Raw genomic sequence first — 22,244 nt, 5'->3', positions numbered from 1 at the left:
TGAAGAAATCATGGACGTTTGCAGCTGAATCATTTATAGCTGTTTTTAGCGGAAGTATTATGTGTCTACCCCTTGAGCTGCATCCTGCAGAATATTCTCGGTGATGAGGCAGCTAAACGACCAAATGATTCGACTGTTGCCTACCAGTGCTTAAAGGGAAAATGTCAGGTCATTTGAAAAAAAAAATGCATTCTCCGTGCCATTTTGAATTCTAACTATATTTTAGATCAAGCCCAAGTTTCTTATGGAAATACGTGGTTGAAAAAATATTACTTATATATATAGAATATTACTTAAAATTAGAAAACCGAACTGAAGAGACATAGACGAAGAAGATACTTCAGATTTCTTCTCAGAATAAACAAAAGTAAAATTTTGTTTCAGCTATTTTAATGATGTCAATAAGCTAACTGAAACGTTTTTATAACGGAATCTCATATTTAAAATCAGATGAGTGGTTGTACGAGTCATGGATTTTGTTTCTTTTTAAACTCGAGTCCTTCTACTGAAGTATACTTTTCACGATGTTTTATAAACATTCAGAATCATGAAGCACACTACTTTATGACATGCTGTTTGATACTGCGGACGTCACAATTTTCACTTCCTCATCTGAGGAGAATCTCTCACAGTTAATCACCTTTTCCGTGTTGAGGATGCCAAGAGATCATAGCATCGCTCCAGTCTTATGGGACCGAACTACGTATATCACCTATAGGTGCGAATTCTAGCATAGCTGAAGACAGAAACATTTGCCACATGATGTATATTATAAAATATGAAATGTAGTCAATGAAAAGTACTCATGGTACTATGTTTTATATAAAGTAGTACAGCAGAGCTAGCATATGTACCTCACTTGTATTAAATTACAATTATTTTCCATTGATACTATGTACCTATCTATGTATAAAAATTTTGACTCTATGGGAAATATTCTAGTCTTGATAGATCGACTTTAAACATTAGCAGTGCTAGAGCAGTAAGATGCAGCAGGATATAATCCTGCAACAAAATCACTGCTTGAGCAAATTCGTTATTTTCTTCTTGGCGGTTCCCTTCGAATGATTTCAAGTCGTTTGCACGATAGTTACTGTTTGCTATCTGCCATAGGTGTATAATGTTTGCATGCAAATCGCAATTGATAATCTTCCAGAACTTTCTTAGTCAATCACTCGTGTATTATCGTCTTAAAAGGCATCCATTGTTAAAATACTAATGCATAGCTAAATGTTTCGTATCGTATGGATACTTTAGCATTTAAATTACTTCCTTACTTTTGTTCTTAAGTTAACACAAAATTTACTTGCATCACTGCAATATATACATAGAGGCCACTTAATGAGAGTTTACTATGAAATAAAATAGGTGTTTCCGCCCATTGTGACCAAATATTAAATTCGATGGCTTTGGAACTGTAGGTTATGAGTTTGGATCTGTTCGGTAAAATAAACTTGCGTCAAAACTCCCTACAACGTTACAACGAATTATCACTGAGTCTGAAGATAACGACAAAGTCTTGAGAAGATTAAAACTAACATTTTTATTAAAAAACAGAAAGTAGCAGAAGAGCACGTCTCGTGCTTGACAAAGTCAGCCAGCACTTGCGCGAGATATTTTAAAGTAACAGTCAATTTAAAATTTAAATAAGCTAGTAGTCAAAGACTACGCAATTCAATTTATAGCTAAATCGGCTTAGAGCTGATTTGACTTAGCTATCAAATCTAATCCGCGTAAGTATTCGAATATTCAACAGCAATTAGGCAAAGCCGAGTAACTCAGGCTATCAGAGCAGAGAGAAATTAACGAGCACGCACATCGGCAGAAACAAGCTCTTTCTTACAATCTAACAACTTCAGATTGAATACTCTATCTAATTTGCATTCTGGTGAGGAAACGAAAAGACAAGTGACAGTAAAGATCTAAAGCATAAAATAATTGGCTATGCAAAATCATAATAACCTTATAAAGTTCAAAGGCGTCGACATGTAATTTTCACGAAACCTAGCTGACAGTTGTCACTTTTAATACAATGAATGAGAAAAAGAGTCCATCTTAAATGTTTTCAAATAGCCCATGTGGAAATAAGAAACATATACTGATTTTCAAATAAAATGACATATTGTCTGAAAATCAGTATTAGGATAATTGAAGCAATGATAAAAATAGCCGTTTAAACAACTCAAATGCTAAAGAAAATTAATAGATGCGGTTTGACAGACAAGAAAGTTTATCTCCTCTCAAAAAAGAAGATAATATGGTTTTCTTCTCGAAATAAGGTCAATATTAATTCCGCCAATATTAGTCTAATTTATATTATTAATTTAACTTGTTTCGGAGTTTTAATATAATGCATGTTTTCAAAGTCTTCTTCATATTTACATATGAAAGCACTGAATATTTACAATACCTGTAGTTTTTGTATGGTGTTTTTAAGGTGTTTACGCATGTTATGAGTATAAATAAAAGCATAGTTGAAAAATTTATTGCAAAGTAATGATTTTTGCCTTTATTATAAAAGATAATTTTCCTTTATCGGTTACATTCCTCAATGAATAAAAAATAAAACAATATTTTGAGAAGGTTTAGGTATTAACTTTCAACTATAGATCATGATTTATTTGCACGCAACTAGCTAAAATTTACTATCATTTACTTCAGGTTTTCCTTGGTCATGCATTTTAATAGATAAATAAAATATTCTTTCTCAGATTATTTCATAATATTATTGTGATATTAAAGTACTTTTAATTTCACATTTAAAATGTACAACCTATTACTAAATAAATATACGAGAAGAATGATAACAACAATTTGGAATTGATTTTCTCGATGCATGGTTTTCAATCCTCTAGACAAGAATGCTTCTTTATATCGATTGATTTTATAAATGGAAAGTTATTAAACGGCAAATGATGAAAACTACGTAATCATTTTATAGAAAACATACATAATAAAATATGAAATAAAGCCTATTAAGCTACTCGATTTTAGATAAATGCACTAAAAAGTAAATAATAATTATAATAATAGTAATTCTTTGTAGCTAATACAATATTCTTTATCAAATATATTTGAAAATCATATCGTGAAACTGATAGCAATACGGATTTTAAATCAAAATTGTCAAGTAGAAATTTAAATGATTGAATGTAATTATTTTTATAAATGTCCTTTTCATGTTATTATTTACATCGTTTATCGAAATTTTGCTAATACAATTTATACACTCCCTACAATTTTATAATTAATCATGCATGATCATATCATGACACCTAAAATATTCTTTTGGTACTTACGTATTATCGTAATCACCTTAGCAGGGGTCGTCAAATTTTCAGAATGTGCTAAATACTGGCAAAATGGCCATAATGGTTCTTCAGGTAACCACGTTCATATCATTCCTTCAGTAAAGCAAAGTCACCATTTTTGTATTTGTTCCTTTTTGTTTTATTCCTAGCTGCAATGGTTATTTATAAAAGAATCTTGATATTTTTTGCCTTAATCTCAATTTTGAAATATGCGCTTGGGAAAGCCAGTAATGAAATTGTGATTAAATTTGTGCAGGAATGCAGAATTTTGCTCAAAATTGCGAAAGAGAGTAATCATAAGAAGTTTTTGGTAGCTAGCTGATGCACAATGCTGAGGTTGTGCTCGATGCCGAGTTTATGTAATTCTGTGATGTTTTTAAAATAGATCAACGTAAAGAGAAAAAACAACTCAAAAAATCTTTAAAATGATTCAAAGTTTTATTTTTTAATGCATGATATTATTTTTGTTCAATTTTGTGTTTTAAATTGCTGAAACGTTTTTCTTTTGTGTGTGTGTATGAAAGTGATATGTTGATAATGTTTGCCAACGTACGACTATATATATCGATAATTTAGAATTTTTTTTTTTTTTAAGTATCGAAAATCACCAGATTTCGCCAAGTTGGTTGCGTTAATGCGTACGTTTAGTGCACTTAAGAAAATAATTTAAAAATTTTCATATATATTTTATTATCACCATGAAATTTGCTATCAGTGCAAAAAAATAATAAAGAAAAACACTTATCTTCTCTAACCGTAGGAAAATTATTCATCCTGGTCAGCGTATCTACGAAATATACGCAATATCATCTTTTATTCAAGATCTTCTGTTCTATCAGATTGTATGAGATTACAATCAGTTCAAGAAATCACTAAAATTTTGGTAAAATACTTTAGTAATCCCAAAAGAATTTTATTCGAAAAATTATTTTAAATCTCAGCGATGTCACGAAAATCGAAGTTTCACGATTACTTGGCCGTTAAGCAAAAGATTGTGAGAAAACCTCAATATTAAATTTATAAACTTTTGTATTTTTTAAACATTATTTCTGTTGAATATTGCGCTGTCATCATAAATACGTTATGAATGAAAAATGTAACAAAAAAAATTCGTCTCTGTAAAAGGGGATTAGAAATTAATTTTTTCTGAAACATTTATTATTGGATAAGAACAGAGTGTATCTTCTGTAAGACGATCGCCTATGGTTCCGGATCATTTAGGTCTTCTGTAGAAATGGTCACCTTAGATATTTGATATTCATACCGATGTTTATGTTCTTAGAAAGGATGTTCAATTTCGAGTGGTCGTCGTAGGAATATTTTCTTCTCGAGAGGAATCAGCGTAATATACATTGTTTTTATTACTGTTAACATTCTTTTCCCTTATAGTAAAACACTGATAGAGAATCTGATTAATCAAATTCATAAAAGTGCATAAAGTGTTTGGATTCTTTTTCAAATTAGAGGTGGATAGTAATATATGTTTTCAACTTTAGTTTAGAAATTTATACGACGTCCCATAATCTCTAAAATATAAATAGACTCTGGATTTTCTATTGGCCTTTAAGAATCGATATACTAGATCTTGATTTGGTTCACTAAGAGATACCATACATTTGATAATTCTTGCATTTTCTTTCTTCAGCAAACAGTTCATGTCCTCGACGCTTTGGAATGTTGGAAGGTCGTCCTTTGACTTACGAGGACCACCTTTTACCGCTTCCTGACGATGACAATCCTTTGGTAATAGACGAGGGAGGAGACGATGCTACCAAAGATTCAGAATCACCTCATGGGTATGAATTATCTTTTCTTTATTTAGCAACTTAGCAAAATAAAAAGTATATATCAAAGTAAAACATATAATTATCAAAGCAACAACCTTGTATTTGGCATCGATTTTATTCGACTCTATCGATTTTGAGGGCAAACAAGTATATATCAAAGTAAAACATATAATTATCAAAGCAACAACCTTGTATTTGGCATCGATTTTATTCGACTCTATCGATTTTGAGGGCAAACAAGTACAGGTCCCTCTTCATTAAGAGCAAAGAAATCTGCAGAGAAGGAAAAGCCACGGTTATATTTATATAGAAGGTACAGGCACATGTCGGTAGAAACAGTAACCAAATTTGAAAATTAAGTTAATAGAATTTTAAAAGCTTAAGGAAGATCTGATCCGTGGAAAGCAGCTGACGAAGAATTGCAAACTTTCATAAGATTTCCCGAGAAATAAGTTTGTGTCCATACATGATGTTATGAGGCTTCATTGTATACACAGCTAATTTTTAAAACTACGGCAACAATCTTATAAGCGAGCAGACTTTCGAAGTTATATATCATCATGCTAAGAAATTCGTAATTTTCACATAATAAATATGGTAATTTTAAAATGTTGCTTAATTGTGTTTTTCTGAAATATAAAACCATGTTATGTATTTTAATTTTAAATACTCTGTACAATTTTCAATACGTTACATTTTGTACAAATAACATCACAAATATGAGCAAATATATTCTAAAAATATATATTCAATTATCAATTATCCAGAAAAATCTTTCATCCAGAATCGGCTCTTTCCCTTTGCTTCCGGCTAAAAGGGACTCTGCCGTATAGATAAATCAACAGAAGATTATGCAGTGGATAAAATACAATGTTTGCCCTGAATTCAACACTATACTTCGCTCACGACATTTTAATATTTTCGTGATATTCAAATTGGAATGCTTTCTGTATTTATATTTGCTCCCCTCAGCATTTTTCGTAACTTCTTATTTTAATTTCAGTCAATTTTTTCCAAATTGCAAAATATTAATGCATCTTTTCCTTTACAGACTTAACAGCTCACAAGAAGAGAATACTTGTTCATCTCTAATGATGAATACGGCGTGCCTGGACGCTCTGGCCGACGACATTTCCATGGGCAGCCACTCGGACGGATCTCTAAAAGGTATCATTAAACAATGCACAACGCGATTATAGTTGGCGTACTGACAAAAGGGTATTTTAATAGATTTCATGCAATTTTTCTACGTGTTCCAACAATCAAAATAAAAATTCGAAAGAATATTTAACACCATGTGGAGCTCAGAGACTAGCAGATAACATTTGTAATTGTTAAAGGAAATTAAAGATATTATTATGATGTAAAATTATATCATGAAATTTGGTAGCAATGTGTGGATTCAAACTCTTTTACATTTTAAATAACGTTAATATACCCCATCAAAATCTTAATATGCGCGTTACTAAAATTAATGAAAATAACAATGCATTACTTTTAAAATCAGATATTTCGCCATCATATCTTAAAGAGATTTATATACAAAACTTCGAAAGCTTGAATAACTATTTCACAGAAAATAGTTAAATTGAGGTATAAATGTTAGAAAAGGCAAATTAAAATACAGTCCTCATGTTTGGAAACTAATAAGAGACTATTTCTCAGAGTAAACTGGAATGCATGGATAAAAATTAAATTCAGAATTAGCGTAATTGAGATGACTGATCATTGAAGGAAAGCAAACTATTAATTGATATCTGAATGCATTAAAAATTAACTCCCGGCAAGACGAGCGCATTGGTTGCAAATTCAACTGTAATATTCCGAAAGCCTTTTCTCTCACTTTATTTCAGCGAGAACTCATTTTCAAATAGCATACAAAAGAAGCAAAATAGGCTGAAGCCTAATTTGAAAAACGCTTTTAAAGTGAATAAATCCAGACTTCAATATTTTGTGGGAAAAAAATGCAAATACATCCCAGCCGTTGAACTTATACACAATTAATCTATAAAATTTTGAGTTATGTTCGTACAAAATTGAAAGCTGAATAAAACAAAATTCTTAATTTTCAGCCTTCAGAATATAGTCCTTGTTTATACCATTTTTGGCACGCTCAATTAGATGTTTAGAAAGTTAAGTTTTGGAATACCGTTTAACTCTCTCCCTTGTGGTTCGATGAAAATCTTCTGTACAACTAAAACAAAGACCATTGAGATGGGACTTCCCTTTAGAGAAGAAAATGTAATCTATGTGTGCAAAATCTGGTGAATAAAGTGAATAGTTGAGAAAGAAACTGTTATACGATAATGAAAGTGCATAACTGTATGCATTGTTATATAATCGAAACCAGTTATTCAATTGAGCTTTTTAAGCCTAAGGTACTGGATTCTGTTCATAAGTCCGTTACATCTTTATAAAGTATGAAATTTACCATCTGCACTTCGGGAAAGAATTCTTTGTGAATTATCCTCTTCCAATACAAAAACTACCAATATTGTTTTACGCGAGATTTCTGAAACCTTGTAGAGACATTGGGCTATTTTTCTTTTCTTTTTAAGCAGGAAATGTGAAAAATGAGCAATGCCCTCCCTGACTCAAACCTGGATCTCTCGAATATGCGTCGAGTGTGCTGCCATTACACGACGAAGGAATGCTGGAAGAAGGGAGATAATACCTTATCTACTCCCCCTTTTAAAGGGCGACTGGATATTAGGGAAGCCATTCGCCAAATCCTGGTGGTGACAAATTATTGTCCACCTCCTTTTAGTTCGGACACCACTGTAAAGTTGTTAAGAATATTTTCGATGTCAGGAAAGAAGAAATGTGCAATGCCCTCGCTGGGAGTCGAACCTGGACCTCTCAAATCGCCCCGAGTGTACTTTGAATTAGGTTAGGTTAGGTTAGGTTAGGTTATTTACGGCAAAGCCTCGAGGGCTATCTGCCTAAGGGAAGGGATGCCTTCGTGGAGGACTTTCTAAAGGAAACTGGGTCGTATGCACGTTACACATGGGGAAAACCACGAAAACAGCCATGCAGCCAGCCCGTTCGCGGGATTCGAACCTCGGACCAAACTACCAGTGTTCAGCGACTTTACCGCTCGGCCGCTGTGCTTTGAATTACAAAGACATGTTGGAAAGAGGAAGAGATCTAAATTTTTTATAACCTAAATACTGTGAAAGTGATGAACTTCTTCGAACATAAGCAGATACTTGCTATTGTGTTGTAGGGTTATAAATAAAGCAAGATCATTTCACAGTTTGCTTGAAACAATCAGGATAAATGTCTGCATTTGGATCCATTCAGGGCACTCAAAAACTTGATCTTCTTCTTCTGCAAATAATGCATGAACGATACAGTTAAAACAAATTTTTCCGTTTTCATGATGTTGCCCGACAATTATCTTATATTAATCTAAAGATCACAGGTGACGATTTTTTCCATAAAATTTGCTATACTTTCTCATGTGTTCATTCGTTCGAGACTACACTACTGAATTCATCATCTTCGCATCCATGACAAAATCAACCGTAAAATTGAACATATTAAATCGCATTTATGCTTTAAATTTAAAATGTCTCTGCAGCAGTTTTCCCAATCTACTACAGAACTTCATTGCGATTTTGATCAGCTTTCTTATCCATGACATAAGGTGATCATTGGGTCAAAGCAAACGATTAAATGTATAGAAATTCTGTCCGAAATTAAATTATATTTTAAAAAATGAAAATTGAGGTGTCATAGTAATAAATGCCATCAATTATCATTCGGCTGGTTTTCTAGAATTTTTTAAAAATAATCAGGCTTAAAATATTTTAGACTTTCTGTATTTTAAAAACATATTACAATTTTTCCTCAAAAAATTAATGTAATTTTTATTTCTTAATAATTAATTAATTTTAAGGTTTATACATGTATATATATAAATATATATGTGTGTATTCTAAAAGAACTATATAAATATATTTATAACAACATCCATTAAGAAGCTAAAACGTGCTATTCTTAAAGAAATGGGATTATAAATTTAATAACTGTCCTTTTGATTAATATTTACATTATTTTTAAAGAAAAAATAAAAAGGAAAGTTATGCAACACACTAAGTCAATAAAGTAAAAATGGAAGTTGGGAAAAAATTTGTACGAAGTTAAAAGTACTAAATAAAAATAGAAGTAGAAATTTAACTCTTTAGAAAACGTATGAGAAAATTATTAATCGCTTTAAAGTCAATGAATAAAATAACAGAGTCTCGAAAAAATTGAAAAAAAGAAATAAAAATAAAAAAATTATGAATAAAAAGATGAAACCCCCCCCCAAAAAAAAAAATCGGAAAGGTAGTTGACTAGCATTCATTCCCTTTCCCAAGAGAACAGAAGGAGAAAAACAGACAACAATATCCAATTAAGTCTCATTTTATTAGAATGAAGAAGAAAGCTAGAAAATTTTAATTAATGATGTTGATACAATTCAGAGGGATTAAATTTCGAGCTGTTCATTCCAGAACCTTCTCAGATAGCACAAGACTAAACATTAAATGATTTATCTGAAAACAGAGAGAAAACAAATAAGTTAGCTTCTTTGACTTTAAAAAACATAGGAATTAGTAATTTAAAAGAAAAAAAGGGGAAATGCTATAAGTAATTGCTAATAACTAAACCTAAAAGAATGAAAAAAAATAAATAGACATTACTTACAAAATATTTTTTGCAAGTATTAAACTTCAAAAAGTTTTTCATTTTATATTTATCACGGAAAGTTGCCAAAAGGTCAACCTTGATCAAATAATATGCGGCATTTTAATATAAAAACTCCTAATTAATTTTTATATATTTAGTTATTAAATGTTTAAATCTTTCCTGAATTATTGCTTTTTTTTACGTTATGCAGCTTTGGCAAAAAACGGGAATTAGTGAGTTTCAGCCTTAGCGAGAAACAGACGTTTACCGTTACGCACAAGCAACAAGCAACGGCTTACCAGCGGCAGAGCGGTGAAGTCGCTGAATAGTGGTAGTTCAGTCCGGGGTTCAAAATCGATAAGCGATACGACTGCATGGGAGTTTCTGTGAATTCCCCCGTGTGTAACATGGATGCGAGCCAGTTTCTCTTAGAAAGCCCTCCATGAAGCCATCCTTCCTCTTAAGCAAATAGCCCTCGTGTTCTTTGTCATAATCAAATAAACCATCCAACCGCGTAAGCAGCTTAGTGTCTGCTGTGTGCAGTTTATTTAATATATGCATATAGACTAATTTAATATAAATTTGTATTTATTACTTTATTGAATACAATTTCCTAAATAAGTTATTAAAAAAAGTACATAAGAAGCGTACACGACATTTGTTATAAATAGATACTTTCTAGTGTCTACAATTTAGCAACTGTTGCCAATAATACATCAAACACATGATCACAACCAAACGTTATCCCAACTCTATTTTCAATCAATCTCAAAAATTATAGCAAAAAATAAAAAAAAAAATCGCATGAATAGAATTTGAAATCTTTACAGCAAACAAAAATATTAATATATTGGAACTTACGCTGAGCGCTAAATTTTCACATTTATACATTCTACAGAAAATATTCACTAACTGAAGAAATATAAATTATGTTACCATTTGCGTAGATTGGTACTATTTCCTTCTCGTCAATGCTAAAACGCACTAATTCCCTTTTCTTGCCAAGATAACTACAGCAGAGAAGGGCCATCTATTTCATGATTCATATTTAATTTTTACTTAAGTATATTTAACTGTTGTATACAGCAAAGAATTTTTAGTGAAAAATGTATGATTATTTCTAATTACAAATAATTTCATTTCGGTTTAGATAGTAAATGTCCTACTCCTGGTTGCAATGGAACCGGCCACTCAACCGGACTCTACTCGCACCACAGGAGGTAATAACCACTTCCTTTTTTCGGTTCATTTTCAAGGTCTCCCTAAAATTAATTTCAATATACATTTTTAATTTATTTTTCAGCTTGTCTGGCTGTCCAAGGAAAGACAAAATTACTCCAGAAAGTAAGCATACATTTCTCTTTGGGTAGGTTCTCTGCTTTTGTAAGATAGCACATACTGTAGCAATTAATTTGAACTGGCAATCCTGCTAAAATGTGCATGTGTTTGTGAACCATATCTAGTGCATTCGTGGAGCGATAAGAATTAAGTATAACGCTGGTAGGTTCTATTGGGCGGATTGCGGCAGTTGAAGTCTTATTTTATATTTTGGTGATCTGTAAGTAAGCGTGCAAAATTTATGTCTGATTATAGCTGCTGCGTTAATTAAAGTGTGAATTATTAACAAAGTGAAAAAATTCAACGTCATCTTTCAAAATGCTTGGCTTGAAATACTCAGAATATTTCAAGCCAAGCATTCAGAATATTTCAAGCCAAAAATTCAGAAATGGCTAGAAAGAAAGTAAACAGGCACGACTGAAGCAACATTATTATATGTGAACTGAAGGGCAGAGCAAGATGATTTGATGAAGTACGGTACTTCTTTTAAACTTTCTTAAAACTCTCAAGATAGGGCGATTTTATAGCGATCAGGAATCGATTTGTGACTTGCGCGTTAATTATCATATTCTAAAAGGGAAAGAAATGACATTCATTCTTCTGATTATAATAGTGCTAAGAACTAACAAGTGAAATGAGTTGAAAGTCAAGGCCACGTCAGTCTTCTAAACAACAATACAAAGAAATTCAAAAATTGAAAGAACAAGGTTTTTATTAGTAATTAGAATCTGACAAATATGTCCACCAAATTCAAGACCGGAAGTAGATTGGAAGATTCACTGAAAAAGCACTAACAATTAAAATAAAGCAAAAAATAATAAATTTTCAAAAATGAACTGCCAACTCAAAAAAATTAGTATGGAGGTGTTAACAATCCAAACGTGAGAAAGCACTTATGGATAAATAATAGATAACAATGAATATGAACAAATTAATTTTAAAATAAAAACCTTAATTAACTAAAAATAATTTAATAGAAGCAATGAATATTTAAAAGATGAAAAAAACAATATAGTTTTAAAATTTCATCTAAACTAAGATACACAATTAATACGACTAAGAATTTAATTACAGTCCTTAACTTTACGGAACAAGGAAGACAGTGATGATATCAGAGGTCATGTGAACTTTATGTGATTATGATGTCATCAAAGTCACATGATCTCTGACATCATGTGCTGTTTTTGCGACTTTTCGATTCTCCTCCTGCTACTTTAGTTGAAAATTTTCTGGCAACACTGTTTCTAATAGTATTATAAGAAATGTTAAACACCGAAGCTAATAATCAGCATTTTAGAAAAATGCTTTCTCTTAGTTTTTATAATAACTGAAGTACTTTATTAAACAAAGGTAGTCTTTAAGTAATTCCACGAATTTATTGTGAAAATTTGACTTTTTTATGTAAGTCAATATATAAAAGATTGGTAATTTAAAGACTCACTTTCGATTCCAAGCAAGCGCATAGCTCTTTTATGTACTTTTAAAACTCCCTGTCCCTCTACAATGCATTAAAATAATTGTAAAAACGTCATTATAAACATATTGTGCTTGACAAAAATCTGACTTGGTTTGACTTGAGAATGTTAGAACGCATCTTAATTTTCCTATCAAAAATATCCTATTTATAAAATATAGAGTGAAGAATTTCAAAAGTGTATTGGTTTGGACTTTATGAAGAATTTCCATTTTTATTCAATAAATAGATAATTCAAGTAACCAATTCCTTTGCAACAAAACTCAAACATTGGCCAAAATCAGTATTAACAATTATAACGTAAATCGAAATTAATTTACTACGTAGTACATTTAAAAACAGAAAAGCATATAAATGCATATTAGAAATTCATAGTTCACATAAACAAATTAAAATTCTCACCTTGATTAAACGGTCCTGAATTACTCGTAACTCATGATACAGGAGAGGCAATGTAACTCATATCATGATCTAGAATTTCATAAAATGTCTGAGTGAAACCACGTGATAGCGGGTTGTTTATACTGGGTTAAAGGTCGTTGGAGCGGTTTACCCTCCCCCGCCCATCAGCTGACATAAGGCGGGGGGAACAAAAACAAAATAAAGCAACATAATACGACTGGATTAACGGTATGTGCAACGGATGGCTTTAGAACATTTTTGAAATTGTATTTGAGGGTTGCATAAACAGGTTTTAAAACATAAATATTTAAATCGTATTTCTGAAAGCACACTTGAGTGAAAATATTAAAGTACTTTGAACTAAGTAATTTTAGTATATGTTATGTGTTATTTAATGACGGTAAGCAATATTTCTACCGTATGCATTTTTTTAATTGTATTTCTATTACATTTGCAGAACTTAATGTTTATTTGTTTCATATCATTCTACGAAACTGAATTATAAAAATAGAAATAAATGTCAGTTTTTTGTTAGTTCTTTGTTCCTTATTTATTTTTTTACATTATTTATTTACTTATTTATTTTGTTCCTTTTATTTACAAAATATATAGATATCTATCTGTAATAGTGTATTTTAAAATACTGATTTGTTAAACAATTTAGATATTTCGAAACATTTTAATATAAAAAGCGCATATTTATTAATTTACACTTTTTTTAATTTAGGACACTATTAATGTTTACATTTTAAAATAATGGTTAACATTTAAAATTAAACAAAAGAGCAATTTAAATTTTAAATTTAACTTAACGTGTTTTTCTTCCAGTTTGATAATGTTATCACTTTAAAGATTTGCATCAGGTATAATTAACTAAATACCATTTTTAATATTCAACGAACTTCAGCTTTCATTAATTTGCTTTCTTTTAAGTTCTTATTGATCTTTCAGGATATACTAACTGGTTTTGTTAATACGCGCAATTTTCATTATATATTATTTTGTTAACGATGTATAATATATTTGTATTAAAGAAGACAGACTGGCTTCAACTGACGCTGATTAGAAACGTGCGCTAAAGTGAATTTCATTTCCCATCGTCTAAAAATATTTGATTTGACCATAACAAAATAATCTGAACTATAATTTAGTTTAAGAGAAACCGGACTGCGTTCATATCACACATAAGGAAAACTATGAAAATTCTCATTCAGCCAGCCCGGCACCCACGAATTGAATCCGGTTCGAACTACTAGTGAAAACAGTTTTACCACTCGGCCGATGGTGGTATCGAACGGGATGAAGTGATGTATAAGCGTATTTGCTCTCCATTCTTGCAAATTCGTTCTTTTCGACGAAACGTTTTCGATCTGAAGAAAGAAAACTTCTTTTGAAAGAAACTTCTATGGGAAAGAAAACTTCTTTTCCCAAACCTTGAATTTTGACATCATGATAGTAACTTGCTTGTATGAGGTTAAAAGACTACTAGCTCTTTGGCGGGCAACCATTAACCAATAACGAACTAGCAACAAGAAAAACATTAAAACCAGTAACCCTACAGAAGAGAAGTTACAATGGCAGACATGAAAATTTAACACAGCACACATTTGGCGATATAATAGATCTAATCCTTCTAATATATAAGCACCTAGTTTTATTCACTCAATGACTGTCAGTTGGTTTTCATGTTTTCTGATGAAAGAGAATTAAATTAAAGAATAATAATGTTTTCGACCTATATTTAAGAATTAATAATTTTTTTAATTAAAATGTTAATTTAATTTAAGGATTTTTTATTATTACTAACATAAATTTGAATATATTGAGATATACCGTTAATTATTATTATTAAAATATGAGTGCAACAATCATTTCGTTATAGAACTATGCAAACATATTGGACATTAATGATTTAATTAAGAAATGGTAATTCATTTGCTACATATTTTTACTTCCTTGTAGGAAGTAAAAAGGAAGTATTGTAATCGCGAAAAGTTTCAGGGAGCATATTTCAACGAAAATATCCATTTTGACCGCTTTCGAATGCAATTTAACGATGTTTTTGTGTGATATCTGTACGTAAGGACAGAATAAAAGACTCGTTTCCTTCAAAAAAATTATAAAACTGCTTTAAAATTAATTCTGAAGAGAATTTTTCGTGGCGTCTGTACGAACGTATGTACGTACGTACGTATCTCGCATAACTCAAAAACGAGCAGCCTCAGAACGTTGAAATTTTGTATATAAGACTACTATAACATGTAGATGTGCAAATCGTATTTTGGTTTCAATCGGCCGAGGCAAACGTATATAAATATATTTCTAAATATATCCACTCTGTTACTCGGCTCAATGATCTCAGTTTCTTTATTCTTATATATTTTTAAATTGAACATTTTTTGTTTTAAAAAGGATTGAATTATGCTGTTCTTATCTTCCGGTTAAGGTTATTATGCCTTTAGTTAATTTACATGCAATAATTATGGAATTATCAACAATTTAAAAGTTTTTTTAAGTACGGCTAAGCCTAATTTCTGAATATCATGCCGTCCATGTTTGTTTACATTTAAAACATACCAGAATAGTGGATTTTTTTCCAAGCAAGAGAAACTAAGCTTCCCAACAACAAAGCAACTTCTTCTTTTATAATTGCGAATTAAATTATGCTTAATTCATTATGGAATTAACATTTAAGTTATTAGCTTATTTTTATATACAAATTGTAACTTTAATTGTAAAAATTGTTTTGACTGTATTTGGTGTTTTATGTTTTTCTATAGCTATAAAATTTTAATGAAAATATTTTGAATTTTATGTATTTTTGCCTTGCCGTGAAGTGAAAACTGAATTAGTTAGTAGCGCATGCGTATTAGGTAAACGGTGCTGAATAGTCTGCGAAAACGTTTTTTTTTATTTGTTTAATTTCTTTTATATATCGTTTTAGATTTATAGTATTTGAATAGATGGTAATTCATCTGATGATATAATTTTTGTGCTCTCTGAGTTTTAAAAGGAATGTTAATGCTGTTAAGTGAACGTAGTGCCGAAGTGTCGCTATGGTAAATAAATACAGTGAACTTTAAAGAGTGCATTTATTGTGGTCTAAGCGCTATCGAAGAAGTAGATTTAATTCAAAATTCGTTAACTGTTATTTCAATATGTTTAAATGAAATGCGGGAAAATTGCGTATAATTTAATATTCTATACAAGGAAGTCATGTGGTGTACACATCAGATTTTTTACCATAATTTCAAATAGCTTCTTTTTCCTTTTAATTTGTTTCATATTACCATACATTTTTGTGCCTTTGTTGTTAAGTCTGAAATTTTCTTTAGTAACAGTAAATGTAAACAAGTATCATCTTAAGAGTAAATACGGTTTATTGTTATGCTCATTTTAAATTTAACTCTTTATATTCTAAAAGTTTTTCTTTCGTTCCAGTTCTTGCTATGCATGAAACAATATTGAAGTAAGTAAAGAAAAGTTTTATTTGTGGTCTATTTTAAATTTGTGATTAAGCTTGAATTTTAGAAAAAAAGTCTAAACATTCTTCACTCGTCTTTAATATCACTCTTGTATGTAAATATTTAACAGATAGTAGAACTGAAAAACACCAATAAACGTTATACACTTGCTGCGTATTTCTTACATAGGTTTAAAAATAATTTTTAAAAAAAATACTGGATTAGCTAAAAAAAATGGCAATCTCATTTTCTCTATTCACAACAGAAGACATAACCTGTTGACTGAGAAAATGAAATCAAAGATCAAAAGTCATGCTACACAAACAGTGACGTAGCTATGGAGGACAAGGGAGGACATCTGTTCCCGGACGCAACAGCCAGATGGCACCAAACTATGTTCCCCGTTGCATTATGGCAAAAGGGAGAAAGCGCGAAATCTTCAGTTGCCCCCTAGCGCTTAGAACCCTAACTACGCCTCTGATCAAAATACAACGAAAGCATTTTTTTACTAGTTGCAAGCTATTTATTTCATTTAGAAAACTTTTTGATTAGATTGGGAGTATTACTTCTCAATCTAATCAACAACTTCCTTTGTATACCTGTCACGTCATTTTATATGTTTGAGCAATAATACTGAGTAACAAATTTTTGCTCTCTTTAATATCACACTAATATGTGATTCTTATAGCCTTAAAGTTGCTAAATTCAGATGTGTAACCGAAATTTTCTTATTATCACGCAAGTATACTTTGTGACACATAGTTAAAATTTGCGTGAGTGTATAAAATATTTGCTACCACTCGCTTTACGAAAATTTTCTTTACTCGACTTAATTTGTACGGAAGATATAACAGAAATAACTTTTCTCTGTTTATGAAAGAATTCCAAAGAAGTTTTTTTGTTCTTGTGAGGAAAGGGGAAAATACTATTATTTTATGCAAAGTTTGAATGAAAATATGATTTTAATAGTGAAAGAACATGCATATTCAGGACACTTTTATTTATAAAGTCTGTGATAAAGTCTGTGCTATAAAAAATATATGTCAGTCAATATTGTCAGCTGCCGATAGATTTCGGCTTCTCGATACTGGAAAAGAGAAATTATTGGCTTTAGAGTCTGCGGGACATAACAACGATTCTCTTTCTTTCATAATATCTAATCTTCCGTCTTTCCCTTTAGCGAACTTTTTCAGCTTAGTTTAATTACTGGAATCTGAAAAAATTGGTAAATTACGAAAACAAACTTGGAATCTAAATTTTCGACGAAAAAACACTTCATAGTTTAAAAACATTTTAAATTCTAAAAGAATTTTAATAGGTGTGATAGATCAAGGTTAAAAAAACTAATTTTGTTGCTTGTGTAGTTATAAAGCTGGTATAATTATGTTCTGTATATAAGTAAGCTGGTATATAAGTAAAAATTAAATTACAACTAATTATTTAATAAAATACAATTAATTTAACATAAAGTCAATTTATTAAAGTAAGAAGTGTAACTTCTGTAGTCTCCTAAAGCTGAATAGAAAGCTTAATATTTCATTTTCATGATATTGTATAAATTTAATGAATGGATAAATTTCCAAAATTTGTTTTCTAGGTGCCCAACCCCCGGTTGCAGTGGAAAAGGCCATGTTAATAGCAATAGGAATTCTCACAGGAGGTCAGTATGTGCTTCGATGGGCTATGTCTGTGTAAATGTATTAGTAAATGTCGAAAATAGAAATCTGTCATAAAACATTGCCTGTTGTGATTAGTCAAAAATATTGGAATGGGGATTAGTCTGCAGATTATATATATATTTAAACTATAGTTTGACAATATGTTGATATTTACGTAAATTAGAGTAAATCCAAAGCAATTATTAAACAAGGTAGGGGTGAAAATTAGTGCCCACGTGCTACATTCATTCTTGAATATCAAATAACTTTATGAAACGAAGCATATAACATCGAAGAATTGCTATCTCCTCTTTGAAATTTTGCAGCATCAATTTTCAGTAACATTGATCGTATAAGTCGTTTTAATGAACACATAGCCACCTCGGACCATCGATTAGATTTCTGCGGCCTAAATGAAGAATGCACCAGCTGGATGATACATTCTTTAATTCGGCTATATAAAGCCTTGCTAGTATTTAGGCAGTTACCACTGTGCATATTCACCATTGCTTTGTGGTGTTTAGTAGTAATTTCCTGTTTAGTTTTTAACGGTTTGTTGATCGTTTGCTTTTTGAATGCACATGATACTAACAAAGCAACTTTTTTTTTCTTTTGCCTAGTTCCAGTTCCTTCATTCAGTATGAAAGTTGATCTATACAGTTGTTAGTGTTGTACTTAAACAATTTAGCCGTCTGTCAAATTTCAATCTGTATTTGCATATTCGAAAGACAAAAGTATTACATCAAGTTACTTTTCGAACCGCCTTCGTTGAAGATATCAATCAGACGAAAACTGTTTCCGATGATTGATCCTTTTTTCTAGCTGCTGCAGACCAGTTAACTTAGATGAGTAATGCAAAGCTTCACTTCACAAGTAAAATTATGTCAGGCTGGGCTCATCCTTCATAAAGATAACCGGTGTCTTAAAATGTAGCAATTAATCAATGCCATGTATATTTACGATGCGCTTTGTATTTTGGAAAGAATCGTTGAAGAGGAAAACTATATCAATAATGATACAAAATTTAACCGAGTATTATTCTTTGTGAAGCACTAATTAGTTTATTAGTTTATGAACGTTTTTTATGTTAGGTAGTGATTTTTGATACACGATGCACTACTGAAATATTGAAAACCACCTTTGATAAAATCACGATTCATGCATATGTTCACAGTTGTAAATAATTAGAGTACTGATATTCACAGACCATCCGAAATGTTTTCATTCATGGTATATTTTTAAATTTGAAACGCATCCATGGAAGACTGACTGAGAAGGCAAATTTATAAATACCATGAAAAATAGGATTAACACTGAACTTTTACTTATTTTTTTCTGCTTCTTTAGGTTAGTAAAATATAAAATATGAATTAATCATTGTGAAATAACCAGTTAATAGAATAATTAACAGCAATATCACATAAAATGATGTTGATGTATTGATATAAGTTATGTTTACTAAAACAAAATTAAATGGTCGATACTAGCTCATTTTGAAAGAAATCGGAGGATCAGAAGATAAATAGATAAATTTCCGCCCTAAAACTGCACATCTGTTCGGTATATTAAAAATGAATCAGGAAACAATATGCTCCAGATTATCAGCTTTAGTGCTTGATCGAAACACCATATGGAGATTTAGGTGATAAGGCAAACAGAGTGCAATCGCTTGAAGTCAAAGTTGTCTTACTGAATGACATGAAAGTCTCCTGGCTCCATTACTTTGTCACAATCACTGTTGTCTTTCTCACTGATTAGATTTTTTGTACAAAATTGGAATTATCATGGGAATTTAAAACTAAAGATTTTAAACCAAAGCTGATTTCTATTTTAAAAACTTCCCCATTTATTTAATAAAAGTTTTAGTGATTTTCTTTGCATATTAATCTAATTTTCTCATTTTGTGTTTAATCTGGATATTGTTTTGGTGTTTTATCTTAATTCAAATAAGTTATTTATATATTTTTATGGGAGCTTCTGCAAGTACATAAGGTAGTAAATAATTTATAAAAAAATTCACATGTTTAGGTTCACAAGTTCGTGTTTTTTAGAAAGATTTAGTATTATATCCATATAATGCCACTCTTTTGTGAAGCAGAAGTAACGTTGATTTCAATATAAAAAAATCTCAAATTATCTCAACATGATTCTAGTTTATCAGAAGTAAAATGCATTTAATTTCTTACAGTTAATAATTAAATTGTTAAATACTAGCATTTGCTTCTAGCTCAATCAAGAGCAAAAAACAATTAATTTTTGTTGCTTTATAATTAAGCATTTTAATATGTACGTTATGTGCAATTTTTTTTTTTTTTTTTTTTTTTTTTTTACGGTTTATAATAGGCAGGCCTCTTCACCTGTTCCCACTTTTTCCTCCACCTTTCAAAATGAAACTTACCTTTCCAAGATCCATCCAAACATTTCAAAATGTACTATGTGTGTACCGTGTACTTTCAACATTATGAGGTAACTCTCAGATTTTTGTAAGCAATCTATTGGAGGAAAAGCTTCGACCAGTATTTAACTCACCGTGTTCTTTAAACATCTAAAAACTCTTAACAATTCCCCTTTTTTAGTATTATATATAAGGTTCATTAATGATTTATCCTACCCGCAAATTTCTAAAGACTGAACCAAAAGTTGTTGTTGTTTGGGGATGTTACTCATTATTTTTATCCGAACATAATCAAGACAAAATCCACAAGTTATTCACAGCCAAATGCAAAGGAGTGCTTGTCGTTAGCTAAGGACTCGAGCACTTTATAGAACTACTTAGCCTAACACCAAATTACAAAAAGTACTTTTGACGAAGATACTCTGAGTGGGATAGCATCTTAAAGAATTTAACTGATATTCTCACAATCTTCTTTCCATAAGCTCCAATTTCTTAAGAGAGCTTTCGGTTTTGCTATGCCTCAAGGACATTATACGTTACAAACATTCACGCGTCCTCGGGCTTTAAACCCGAGCACAATGACATGGCAGTCGGTTTCACTAAGTTAAAATAACTGATTAAAACACTATTTTATTTTGGAAAAAAAGCTAATTATTCTTTTTTAATGAAGTGTCTAATGTAAGAAAAATACTAAAACTTGTATTGATCTAATAGAGAAAAAAGAAGTATAACAACCAGCGTTTTAAAATTAGAGAAATTTTAATTCGCTTGTTTTAGTTAGTTGGCATCAGGAGAATTTCCTTTCATTTCGAAATTTGCCTACAAAAATGCTTTACTCCTCATCTTTTACCTATGCATTATCATCTAAGTATTAATAAAATATAATTAAACATTTGGATTTTGTAGATTCTTTATTATTATTATTTCCAACACTTCGTTTGTTGTAGATACATGAAAATACGATTTTTGAATTCAGTCTTTCAGGTTGTCCGATTGCAGCCATGGAAAAGATGGTACATAAGGAGCACAAATTGACTCAAGTCAAAACACCTTCAACAGCAACAATTACTCAGTGTCAAGGTAAATAAGGAGTATTTTGAACACGCTTACAATTCTTGAAGAGTTGTAAATACTTTGCTATGGCAATTTTTCTTAGTGTTTTGCGAATGTTACAAAAACGTCCTGAAGGCTGTATTTGTATTTATGTTTCATATGAATTTATTTAATGCTGTGTGAGGCTAAGAAATACAGTAAGTTATAAATGCAAGTTAAGATTATGTGGTCGTAAAAGACATGCAAAACAAAACTGCATAATAAGCTTATTTGTTCAATTTAGCAGCGAGAATGCAAAAACTCTGAACATTCTTAGTCAGCAAATAACGAATGTGTGTAACGGTTCAAAAACCAATTCCTTTTTCTCATTCTCTGGTAGATTTTTCTATGGAAACTATTTGCAAAAAAATCTTTAATATTATATTAAAAGTTTTATTCATCTCTATTCGATTTGTACTTGCAAAATTTGATTTCTAGAGCTTAAATTTTCAGTCGAAGATGCTTTTTTTACCGCCTCGGAAGAGGATGTATAAATACTTTGTTTCCTAAAATGTAACTCACATTATTATTCATATATGTTAAAAAGTAAACATTATTTCGTATTTTATATTTATTTTTTTTAGATCTGTAGTGGTTAAATTTAAGTATTAATTATTCACATTTTACATGCTGCATATAGTATTTAATA

General features: G+C 30.7%; 1 protein-coding gene across 1 annotated transcript in view; it reads left to right on the top strand.

Moving 5' to 3' along the window:
* The window catches only part of LOC118192129 (uncharacterized), a 202,080-nt gene that overhangs the window by 114,296 nt on the left and 65,540 nt on the right, over window positions 1–22,244 (top strand). Inside the window, exons 10-16 of the mRNA XM_085806517.1 lie at window positions 4,957–5,107; window positions 6,150–6,265; window positions 10,923–10,992; window positions 11,076–11,116; window positions 16,428–16,455; window positions 18,048–18,110; window positions 21,480–21,583. Of these exons, the coding sequence (XP_085662643.1) occupies window positions 4,957–5,107; window positions 6,150–6,265; window positions 10,923–10,992; window positions 11,076–11,116; window positions 16,428–16,455; window positions 18,048–18,110; window positions 21,480–21,583 (573 nt within the window). The remainder of the gene's footprint in view (window positions 1–4,956; window positions 5,108–6,149; window positions 6,266–10,922; window positions 10,993–11,075; window positions 11,117–16,427; window positions 16,456–18,047; window positions 18,111–21,479; window positions 21,584–22,244) is intronic.

Source organism: Stegodyphus dumicola, chromosome 12 (genome assembly GCF_044657685.1).
Source record: "Stegodyphus dumicola isolate Sdum_Otavi_A_Nest chromosome 12, ASM4465768v1".
Lineage (NCBI taxonomy): Eukaryota > Metazoa > Arthropoda > Arachnida > Araneae > Eresidae > Stegodyphus > Stegodyphus dumicola.
This window is presented reverse-complemented; position numbering and strand designations above follow the sequence as displayed.